The sequence below is a fragment of the Phyllobates terribilis genome, unplaced genomic scaffold (assembly GCF_046119375.1).
Source record: "Phyllobates terribilis strain yellow unplaced genomic scaffold, ASM4611937v1 Scaffold_1__5_contigs__length_1240528914, whole genome shotgun sequence".
Classification (NCBI taxonomy): domain Eukaryota; kingdom Metazoa; phylum Chordata; class Amphibia; order Anura; family Dendrobatidae; genus Phyllobates; species Phyllobates terribilis.
Window position 1 is genome coordinate 174,879,188 of NW_027362761.1, and position 12,491 is coordinate 174,891,678.

At 43.6% G+C, this 12,491-nt stretch overlaps 1 protein-coding gene across 5 annotated transcripts in view; it reads right to left on the bottom strand.

Annotated features, from left to right (window-relative positions):
* Nucleotides 1–12,491, bottom strand: part of APBA1 (amyloid beta precursor protein binding family A member 1) — a 214,662-nt gene that overhangs the window by 36,806 nt on the left and 165,365 nt on the right. For all 5 annotated transcript variants that reach the window (XM_073670074.1, XM_073670132.1, XM_073670029.1 and 2 more), the window contains exons 3-4: nt 6,102–6,200; nt 2,293–2,332 (exon numbers count right to left, since the gene is read on the bottom strand). In XM_073670074.1, coding sequence (XP_073526175.1) covers nt 2,293–2,332; nt 6,102–6,200 — 139 coding nt within the window. The remainder of the gene's footprint in view (nt 1–2,292; nt 2,333–6,101; nt 6,201–12,491) is intronic.

Sequence of the window (12,491 nt, forward strand, 5' to 3'; positions counted from 1 at the left end):
GAAATCTTTTTAATTAATGACCCAGATCAATTTTGCTTATTTCAATATCCACCAAGATTAATATACCATTCATATCAACATGGTACTATAACAGACAATCCATTGATAGGATGCATTCATACTAGGTGATAAATAGTGTCCAACATGATGATTGCACTTGATATAGTAACAAACTTGTTCTTTGCTGGTTTTTGTTATTTGTATTTCTGGTTCTTCGCAACATTTATTGGCTACATTAGAAATGGTCTATGAATGGATGTACTTGAAATAAGGATAAAGGATTTGTGAACCTCACAAGGGACAGAAAATCTAAAAGACGTCTCAGGCACATTAATATTGTAACTTAAAAGAGGTTGTCCACTGCTTTAAACCCTTTATTATGGTCCAGGGTAGTGCATGTAACCCACTTGAAGAGGAGGTCAGAAGTGGTGACGGTGAGTGATGGCAGCAGAAAAGATGAGTAGCACCAATCTGCTAGGTCTTTTTTCCTTTTGCACTTCTAGGAGTCCATTGATAAGGTGTTTAAAAGTAGTGGACAGCCCCTTTAAGGTGACATTGTAAATTTTAATTTATTACAGAGGGCAGGGGATGTGTAAGCTTAAACAATTATTGCAGGTCTACAGGACCCAGGCAGCTAGCTTTCTATCCTTTATCTGTGGTTGCCTTACCGGCCGGATGGGGCTTGGTGGACCCCTTTTCTGGAGAGGTGCAGGAGTTGAGACGAGTATCTATTACACATCTATAGCATTTCTTGTGGCTATGCCATACGGTAAATGTCTAAGTTGACCAATGCTCTAACAACACTAGATTTACAAGTTCTATATAATGACTTTGGATTGGTTCAATTAATCAGATATTATGCCTCCATGACTAGAAGGAGGTAAAAGGAACACACAACAAATAACTCATCAAATTCTTTACAAACAATCTAAGCACAGGTATATTCTCAAGACAACACACCTTAATACATTTTACCACGCTGGTAAAAAACAGAGAGGAAACAATTCTGCAGCAACCATCACTCAAGTGGACCAGGGGTTAGCGTTCTCGGCTCCTGCTATTAAAGCAAGAACCCTGCTGCAAAACTGTATTCTTCCAGCACGAAGGGATGGCAACCTGTGGTGATGAATACACCGCATCTAGAAGTAATAGCTTGCTCTGGAAGGCACGGTAATTATAGGACATGCTTCAGGGGAAAACAGAGCTCATACTTCCCGATCACCCTAATGAGAAGATTCTGCCATTTAGTGATAGATACATACATTGATTAGCAGTCAGCGATAAATTCCTTTCTAGCTAACCTGTCCGGATGAAGATTGCTTTTGTATGATTAATCTGTCATAAGGAGGACGCTCCATAAGGAGACTGGGCCAGTACAAAGAGTACAGTGATATACGCTAAAGCCTGCAATAAAAGGATAGAAGGGTATTTTTAGATATTCTGCAATTTTCCATCCGGATTTTTGGACAGCAAAGTTGATGAGATTTTTTTTAATGTCATCCGCACACTGTTTTTTATTTTTCAGGCTGAAAATGTACATGTTTTGCTGTTTTTTCAATCATAATGTCAATTTTGTGGATTTTCCCCATAGGCATAAATAGGATGGCTTGAATCCACAGTCAGAACACAACTCTGTGGAATTGTTCATCGGTCCACTGTGGCCACGTAGCAAAATCCGTAAATTAAGAATGAACAAAACAAAAAGAAAAAAAAAAGAAGATGCTTACCTCCACTGATGGTCCTAGCAGGGTTTCCATGCGGGTCATGTCACATTCCATCCTCCAAAGGTGACCTTCTGTCCCATGGGATATCTACAATCAGCTGGATCAAAGACAGAGGTCCTAGTTGTGACTTGGGATACGACGTCACCACAGGAGGCCGGCATGTGCCAGGACTGGAGGAATCACCAGCTGGGGTAAGTATCTTTTTTTTAAGGAAAAAACGCACCCAGTCCGCAGGAGAATCTGCCAGAGGGTCCACGCTTTTTTGTGCAGATCTGCAGACTTCCCTGTGGAGTGTGGACGGTTGCGAAATTGCTGCCATGTCAATTAAATTTTATGAAATCAGTGCCTAAAATAAAGTATGATCATTTCCTAAATTTTCAGACAGAAAGCTCATGTATATCTATAACATATAAAATGCAAACACAAAATAAACCAGACTTGGTCACAGTTTTATACATAAATCTCATTTGATGCAATAGGATACAAAGTTTAGATGTGTGGTGGCAATGAAGGCAATGTGCAAAGCTGGCACATCTCATTATCAATGGCAATCTATTCTCATTCTTACCTTCTACGTAGGTCGGGAATGAAGCCAGGCTCTTTCTGGACTGCAATTAAGACAAACAACGTTTGTTTCAAACACAAGTAAGACATGTAGCAAGGTAAAACATGCATGTGTCACACAAAAGACAGCAAATGCAGTCCGACTGTGGCTTGTTAAGGAAAATTAGGTTGTTCTCAGACCATTAGCAGTTATTAAGGGGATTTATTAGAATGGTTCAGTAGACAGGGAGTTCAGGGCTGTATCTGCAGGCTCCTGCTTGGACACTTGGGTAAAGCTTGCAAACACTGCATGCTACCTCGTGAAGGCCCTGCCTAGGAGGCTGTCAGGAGGTCGCAGGATTTCCAGGGGCTGAAACCGAAAGTACCGTAAAACATTTATGTCATTTGTAACTTTATTCTTGTGCCAGTGAAGCCAGGAGGAATACATTTGATTGAATTAAAAAGACACAAATATACCAAAAAGTAAGTATGTCAGTTAATATCTAAATACAAATGATCATAAAATATTACATTGTGTACTACTACATACTATACACAGACATCAGCCACACTAAAAGGGGTTCTGTATTAATCCCTCTCTTTGTACACATATACTCAGGGGAGCAGCGGGGATAAAATAAAAAAACAATAACTATTTTGATCTGATGACAGGTCCTCTTTAAGGACTTACCCATTTTGAGGCCTTGTCATAAAGCAATTTTTCTTTTGATTTTTCATTTTTTTCATTGTCACATTCCAGGAGTATTATACATTTTTTGTTGACATAGATAAATGAGGGTTTGTTTTTTGAGGATTAGTTGTGTTTGTTAGAGGCACCATTTTAGGGTACATATTATTTATTACCATTCTTGTATTCATTTTTATAGGGAGAAATAGAAAAATGGTGTTTTTTGATATGTTACATTTTCCGCTATTCACATGCTGCATGAATAAGGTGTTAATTTTATTCTGTGGGTCAGCATAATTATGGCGATATCAAACGCATATATTTTCATACATTTTACAATTTGTCAATGGCGATGTACGAGGGCTTATTTTTCACATGATAACATGTAGTTTTCAGAGGTCCCGATTTCTGGAACATACTACTTTTTGAATACTTTAAACTGCACTTTTTTGGAGCTGGCATGTATAAAAATAAAAAACAATTCTGAATTTATTTATTTATTTTTAAACACTGTTCACTAATTAGTTCAATTGACATATTAACTTTATTTATGCAATAATGACAAACCAATATTTATAAAGTCTTTTTGTTTTACTACTCTCACACAAAAAAAATAATTTTTTAACATTTTTTTGGGAGGTTTGCCATATTCCGAGATCCATAATTTTTTTTTATTTTTCTATAGACAAAGTTGTGTGAGGGCTTATTTTTTTGTAGGACAATCTGCATTTTTCACTGGTACCATAATAAATAAATAATTACACAGTTTTATAGTATGCATCAGTATGATTACACGGATATCCAATTTATAGAATTTTTTTACATTTAACTATTGTTCAACAAGACAATCACTTATTGATCACTTTTTTATTTAGTTTCTTCTGAGGACTAGGACGGCATTTTTAACCTCTTAACGACCATGGGTCTTTCTGTTTTTGTGTTTTCATTTTTTGCTCCCCTTCTTCCCAGAGCCAGAACTTTTTTAATTTTCGTTCAATATGGCCGTTTGAGAGCTTATTTTTTGCGGGACGAGTTGTACTTTTAAACGCCATCACTGGTTTTACCATATCATGTGCTGGAAAACGGGAAAAAAATACCAAGTGCGGTGAAATTGCAAAAAAAATGCAATTCCACAGTTGTTTTTTGGGTCTTTTTTTTTACCACGTTCACTGATTGCTAAAACTGACCTGCCATCATTATTCTCCAGGTCATTACGAGTTCGTAGGCACCAAACATGTATAGGTTCTTTTTTATTTAAGTGGTGAAAAAAAAATCCAAAGTTTGCTAAAAAATAAATAAAAATATGACGCCATTTTCCAAGACCCGTAGCATCTCCATTTTTCTGGATCTTGGGCCGGGTGAGGGCTTATTTGTTGCGCGCCGGGCTGACATTTTTATTGATACCATTTTGGAGTAGATCCGATGTTTTGATCGCCCGTTATTGCATTTTATTGCAATGTTGCAGCGACCAAAAAAACGTAAATCTGGCGTTTAGAATTTTTTTCTCGTTACACCGTTCACCGATCAGATTCATTCTTTTTTTATATTGATAGATCTGGCGATTCTGAATGCGGCGATACCAAATATGTGTATGTGTTTTTTTTTTTTAATTATTTTATTTTGAATGGGGCGAAAGGGGGGTGATTTAAACTTTTATATATTTTTTATTTTTTTATATTTTTAAAACATTTTTTTTACACCTTTCTGCATTCTTCAATAGTCTCCATAGGAGACTAAAAGCAGCAGTTGTCTTATTGCTTCTACTGCATACAGGCGATGAGCAGATCGCTTGTATGCAGCAGAAATGCTCACTTGCTATGAGCGCCAACCACTAGGTGGCGCTCATAGCAATTGAGACATGACAACCACAGGCGTCTGCTGCAGACCCTGGGTTGTCATGCCCACCCATCGATGACCCGCGATCACGTGACGGAAGCGCGAGTTAAATGCCGCTGTCAGAGATTGACAGCGGCATTTAACATGTTAACAGCCACGGGTGGATCGCGATTCCACCCGCGGCTGTTGCGGGCACATGTCAGCTGTAAGAATCAGCTGACATGTGCCCGGTTCAGTGCAGGCTCAGCGCCGGAGCCCCCGCTGAACCGGCCTTTCCGACCAGGTGCGTACTATTACTGACCTGGTCGGAAAGGGGTTAATTGTTTTTTTGTGGCGTTCATCGTGTGGGCTAAATAATAACATAGCGTTATAGTACATGTCGTTACGGACACGTACATATGGGACTTTTTAATCAACATTTACTTCTATCCAGATTAAGGTCCCCCGTGCCCTCCAGCCCAGCAGCATTCACCTATGTATGAGTAAATTCCCTGCCTAACCAGCCCTGTATAACGTTATTGAGTGAAAACAAGGTATAAAAGAAGCCTTTATAATGTTGCCGTTTGCTATGCTAATGAGAGCTTTGACTAGTTGATGGGGCGTTCGTTGCCCCAGACTAGTCATCCCTCTTTGCATGTTATCACACCCACATGGGTGTGATAACATAATTTACACGAGGGGTGTCATCACCGCTCATGCAAATCTCACGCACACGTGCCGCTCATTATGGCAGCGTCCCTGCGTCTCTGAAGCCAGGTGTACGCTTCCTGGCTGCAGAGACTCTCACTGCGCATGTCCGGAAGTTTAGAACATAACTTTCGGTCATGTGCAGAGCGCTGCCGGAATGAGCAGCGCACATGCCCAAGATTTGCAAGGGCGGCCATGACACCACGTGTGCAAATTATATTATCATGCCCCCAGGGGACTGATAACATGGAATAAGGGCTGACTAGTCTGGGGAAACTAATGTTCATCAACTTGTAAGGGTTAATTGCAGTTTACTGTATTGTTGGAGATTGGTCATATAATATATGATCTGGACAGTAGAGGGCAGTAGCGCGAGGCTTGAGTTAGAGCACGGGGGTTTTGGCAGTTTGTGAGCAGTTGGAGAGAGGCAAAGAAGGGACCGGAGGGAGGTGGATGTGCGGAACAATAAGTAAAGTGGTACACTAGATCTGTTGTTGGAGACTTTGGGACGCTTTGTTCGGCTTGGCATGAGGACAACCAAGTACACAGCATCTTGGGCTAGGAATGATACGCCCCCCTGCCGGCGCATGTTAAATACCGCTGTCAGAGAGCAGTAAACCTACCTCTTTATTAGAAGAGGATTCTGCTGACTCGCAGGCATTCTGACGATGTTGTCGGTTGGTGGATTCTGCTCCCTGCGTGGAAGAATCGGGAGATGGAGACTGAAAAGAAACAAAAAAACAAACAAACAAAGATAATTATTGATTGATTAAATCAATCCATCAGTGTTAGTGAATGGAACATACTGTTCCATAAAATGTGCTAGTTTGTTCCCCCCAATATCATTGAGAGGGCCAGTCAACCGCATTTTCATGTCACAGTTTTTAGACGCTCATTTCTGTGTCTTTATACATTAACATCATGTACCTGCGACCCTAGCCTCAGCTATTTCCAGTATTTTATCAGTTTTCTTACTTTGCCACTTTCACATCTGTTTGATGACAGAATATCCGTCTATTTAACCCCTTTGCGTCATGGCTATTTTTTTTTTTTGCGTTTTCGTTTGTTTCCTCTCCTTATTCCAAGAGCCATAACTTTTTTTATTTTTCTTTCATCAAAGGTATATGAAGACTTGTTTCTTTGGGACAAGTTCTACTTTAAAATGACACCATTCATTCTGTCATCTGATGTACCGGAAAGTGGGGAAAAATTTCCTAGTGCGGCAAAATTGCAACCCCCACTCCCCCCCACAATTCAGCAGTGTTTTTCCTTTTTAAAATTATCAGACAATATGATTCTACAAATCAGTACAATCATGGCAATACCAAACATGCATAGTTTTGTTTTGGTGGTGAAAAAATTTTAGGGGATTTGTAAAGAAAAAAAAAAGGAAAAAAAAAATAGTTTATGTCACAATATTCTGAGACCCATAACATTTTCAATTTTGGGTCAACGAGGCTGAGAATGTTTCTCTTTTTTCTGAGCTGATGTTTCTCTTTATACCATTTTGGAGTAGATATAATGTTTTGATCACCTTTTACTGCATTTTTTTAGGCGTTTTGCAGCGACCGAAAAAATTTGTTTTGATATTTTTGTCATTACAGAATTTACCTGTTGGGTTAATTATTTTCATATTTTGATAAAATCAGACTTTTACGGATGTAATGATACCACGTGTATTTTTTTCAATTTCTTTATTTTTAAAGGGGAAAATTGAGTGATTTCTTTATTTTTTTCATATTTTTAAAAACATTTTGTTTCACCTTTCACTGTATTGGTTGGTCCCCTTAGGAACCTGTGATCATCTGATCACTTGTGCTATATACAGCAATACTGCCGTGTATAACACAAATCACGGTCTCCAATGAATGCCAGGCAGAAGCTGGCATTCATAGGAGAACCATCACAACAGGCACAGAGATCTTCAGCAGACCCCTGGCTATCGTGGCACACAGTCAGTGCTGCAAAACCGCGTCACAGGGCCGCCGATGGGCTGTTAGAAGATCATGTGCCCCTGCCAGCGAGCTGTAAATGCTGTTGCCACAGGTTAACAGCAGCGGGTGGAGATTCACTCCATGTGTGGCTGTTAGAGGCAGACGATGGCTATATATCACAGCTATCATCTCCCAAGAAAATTGCAAGCTCTGCTTGTGAGCCCGCATCAAAGTCAGGGAGCCGTAATTTGTACGTAACCGTATGACATATTGCGGTAAGGGGTTAATAAAGTGAGAGTAATACAAGAAATAATATTCTATTATTCTCAGGTCTGGATGGCCTGTAAGTTAAGTTAATTTAGGAAGTATTGTTCTATAGAGATTGCTCACTGTATTTTTAGGTAATTTGAATTGGATGGCAGGTTAAAGAGCATGAGAATTGGGAAACTTCCTGGACTTTTAAGACTGATGTGCGCCAAAAGTTTTAACTTGAGGGGGATGAGATCAGCAAGATCATATGTTTCTAAAGGTCTTGTGTTAAATGGGTTGTCCATTATTTGGAAAACCCCTTCTCAAAACTCATGTTTCCCCCTTGTAAAATAATAACACTTATATTCACCTCCGGTGCCCTTATTGTTCCAGCGGTGTCAGCACTGACTCCCGGGGATCGCATTGTTATGTCACAAGATACCTGTGGCAAATCAGCGGTAGCTTCATTCTCCTTGCCTTCAGACAAAGCATATACATTTGAAGGATGTCACGTGCTCCTCTCTCACTTTCTTCAGATGTACAGTGGGTACGGAAAGTATTCAGACCCCTTTAAATTTTTCACTCTTTCATTACAGCCATTTGGTATTAAAAAAGAAAAACTGAAATATCACATGGTCATAAGTATACAGACCCTTTGCTTAGACACTCATATTTAAGTCACATGCTGTCCATTTCCTTGGGATCCTCCTTGAGATGGTTCTACTCCTTCATTGGAGTCCAGCTGTGTTTAATTAAAGTGATAGGACTTGATTTGGAAAGGAACACACCTGTCTATATAAGACCTCACAGCTCACAGTGCATGTCAGACCAAATGAGAATCATGAGCTCAAAATGAATTGTCCATGGAGCTCAGGGACAGAATTGTGGCAAGGCACAGATCTGGCCAAGGTTTCAAAAGAATTTCTGCAGTACTCAAGGTTCCTAAGAGCACAGTGGTCTCCATAATCCTTAAATGGAAGAACTTTGGGACCACCAGAAGTATTACTAGACCGGGTCGTCCAGCCAAGCTGAGCAATCGTGGGAGGAGAGCCTTGGTGAGAGAAGAACCCCAAGATCACTGTGGCTGAGCTCCAGAGATGCAGTAGGGAGATGGGAGAAAGTTCCACAAAGTCAACTATCACTGCACCCCTCCACCAGTCGGGCCTTTATGGCAGAGTGGCCTGAAGGAAGCCCCTCCTCAGTGCAAGACATATGAAAGCCCGCATAGAGTTTGCTCAAAAACACATGAATGACTCCCAGACTATGAGAAATAAGATTCTCTGGTCTGATGAGACGAAGATAGAACTTTTTGGTGATCATTCTAAGCGGCATGTGTGGAGAAAACCAGGCACTGGGGGTTTATTTATATATATATGTAACATACCTGGCGACGTCCTTGCATAGTGGTCCATCTCCCACTGTGCAAGAGCGCGCACTTGATCTCCAATCCAGAATGTCTCTCTGGCTTCCCTCCATGCGGTCTGTTTGCTTCTGTGTGCTGCTGCTTAAGGGTGGCGCCCGATCACTTCCTGCTTCTTGTACCTGCTGTGGGCACACCCCTTGTGCGTCCTCAGCCTATTGCTGTCTGTCACCTGGTATTTAAACCAGCAGCTCCAATTAACCCATGCCTGAGCATTGTGTGTGCTTTCACTCTGAAGGTGCCAGGTCCCGTTCTGTGTTCTCTTGTCTGCCTATCCTGGAGGCTGTATTTCCAGGCCTGTCTTAACACGCTCCTAGCCTGTTCCTCCCGCCTTCTAGGGGCCGATTACCTAGACCCGCTCCTGTATCTTGTCTGTCCTGTCTGAACACGCTCCTTGCCTGTTCGTCCCGCCTCTCTGGGGGCCGTATTCCCAGACCCGCTACTGTATCTTGTCTGAACACGCTCCTTGCCTGTTCGTCCCGCCTCTCTGGGGGCCGTATTCCCAGACCCGCTCCGCTGCAGTGTCGGTCTCCTCCGTACACTCAGTTCCAGTCTGAACTCTCTCCTATCTTTTACCTGTTTTTTCTCTATGTCCGTTCCTTTCCTTTTTCTGCAGAGTCTGAACTCGCACCTAACTCCTGCTTGTTGTCTCTGTACTCCCGTTTGTGGTCCACTCGCTACTTCACTGCAAGTACCCTGTGGGTATCTGGCTCTGCCTTTCCCTTCCTGTCTGTTCCGTGTGAACAGAGCCCTGTGCCCCCTGCTCTGCCTTGCTCACCGCTCCGGCGGTTCTAGCCTGCTCTGCCTTGCTCACTGCTCCGGCAGCCTTGCTCCGCTCTGACCCTTTTGCTCGCTGCTCCGGCAGCCTTGCTCCGCTCTTATCCTTTTGCTCGCTGCTCCGGCAGTCTCGCTCCGCTCTTATCCTTTTGCTCGCTGCTCCGGCAGTCTTGCTCTACTCTTGCTCACCGCTCCAGGCGGCCTCGTCCTGCTCTGCCCTTGCTCACCGCTCCAGGCGGCCTCGTCCTGCTCTGCCCTTGCTCACCGCTCCAGGCGGTCTCGTCCTGCTCTGCCCTTGCTCACCGCTCCAGGAGGTCTCGTCCTGCTCTGCCCTTGCTCACCGCTCCAGGCGGTCTCGTCCTGCTCTGCCCTTGCTCACCGCTCCAGGCGGTCTCGTCCTGCTCTGCCCTTGCTCACCGCTCCAGGCGGTCTCGTCCTGCTCTGCCCTTGCTCACCGCTCCAGGCGGTCTCGTCCTGCTCTGCCCTTGCTCACCGCTCCAGGCGGTCTCGTCCTGCTCTGCCCTTGCTCACCGCTCCAGGCGGTCTCGTCCTGCTCTGCTCTTGCTCACCGCTCCAGGCGGTCTCGTCCTGCTCTGCTCTTGCTCACCGCTCCAGGCGGTCTCGTCCTGCTCTGCTCTTGCTCACCGCTCCAGGCGGTCTCGTCCTGCTCTGCTCTTGCTCACCGCTCCAGGCGGTCTCGTCCTGCTCTGCTCTTGCTCACCGCTCCGGGCGGTCTCGTCCTGCCCTGCTCTTGCTCACCGCTCCGGGCGGTCTCGTCCTGCCCTGCTCTTGCTCACCGCTCCGGGCGGTCTCGTCCTGCCCTGCTCTCGCTCACCTCTCTGGGCGGCCTCACTCTGCTGTGTTTGTCCGCCACATCTGTGGTTCTGTTCCAGAGTCCCAGTGTGTACTGGGTCCTATCCCGCCTGTGTTCCTACCTGCTAGTGCCTTCCTGTCTGCACTCTAGCCGTGCTTGCCTGTACCCCCCTGCCTGCATACCCCCCTGCCTGTATACCCGCCTGCCTGCATACCAGTCGTGCCTGCCTATTCCCACCAGTCTGTGTGCCAGCCTAACCAGTCTGTTCCTGTATTCCCCTGTGTGGGTCAACAGCCGTGTCCGGGGTCTGTCCTGGAGTAGCACCTGGTCCCTCTGCTCGGTTCCTCCTTGGTGCACTGGCGTCGTATGCTGTCGTGCGACCCTGGTTGGATCGGGTGAATACCTAGTTACGCCCCTCCAGGCATTCACTCTCCGGCACGGTCCAGTGGAATCACACGCACACGCCGCTCAGCCCGGGCGTGTGCATTACAATATATATACACACACACACACACACACACACACACACACACACACACACACACTACAGACCAAAAGTTTGGACACACCTTCTCATTTAAAGATTTTTCTGTATTTTCATGACTATGAAAATTGTACAGTCACACTGAAGGCATCAAAACTATGAATTAACACATGTGGAATTATATACTTAACAAAAAAGTGTGAAACAACTGAAAATATGTCTTATATTCTAGGTTCTTCAAAGTAGCCACCTTTTGCTTTGATGACTGCTTTGCACACTCTTGGCATTCTCTATATAAAACATGGAGTCAAATAAATGGGTCAGATTTTCTAAGGCTGGCTGCAGTCACTATTTACAGAAAGAAAATAGTAATACTGCTGGTTTCTTAACCCCTTTCTGACGTGGTGTGTATTAGTACGCACCACGTCGGAACCCCCAAGTTCAGCGCAGGCTCCAGCGCTGAGCCTGCATTGAACCGGGCACATGTCAGCTGATCTATACAGCTGACACGTGCCCGCAACAGCCGCGGGTGGAATTGCAATCCACCCGTGGCTGTTAACCAGTTAAATGGCACCGTCAATCTCAGACGGCGGCATTTAACTTGCGCTTCCGGGAAGTACATCACTGAATCCGCCCATCGGTGACCCAGTCACATGATCGCGGGTCACCGATGGGTTGGCATGACAACCCGGGGTCTGCAGCAGACCCCTGTGGTTGTCATGTCTAGATTGCTATGAGCGCTGCTCAGTGGTCAGCGCTCATAGCAAGTGAGCATTTCTGCTACATACAGGTGATCTGCTCATGGCCTGTAGGTAGCAGAGGGGATCAGTTAATTGCTGCTTCTAGTCTCCCATGGAGACTACTGAAGCAAGCAAAAAGTGTAAAAAAAAAAAAGGTTTTGAAAAATATTAAAAAAATAAATAAAAAACCCCCATAAAGTTTAAATCACCCTCCTTTAGCTCCATTCAAAAATAAAATAATAAAAAAAAAAAAACCCACATACACATATTTGGTATCGCTGTATTCAGAATGCCCCGATCTAGCAATATAAAAAAAGAATTAATCCGATCGGTAAATGGGGTAACGAGAAAAAAAATTCTAAAACATCAGAATTACATTTTTTTTGGTTGCCGGAACATTGAAATAAAATGCAATAACGGGTGATCAAAAGATTTAATCTACCCCAAAAGGGTATCAATAATGTCAGCTCGACGCACAAAAAATAAGCCCCCACCCAGCCCCAGATCACGAAAAATGGAGAGGCTACAGGTCTCGGAATATGGCTTTTTTTTTTTTTTTTTAAGCAAACTTTGGATTTTTTTTTTCACCACTTAC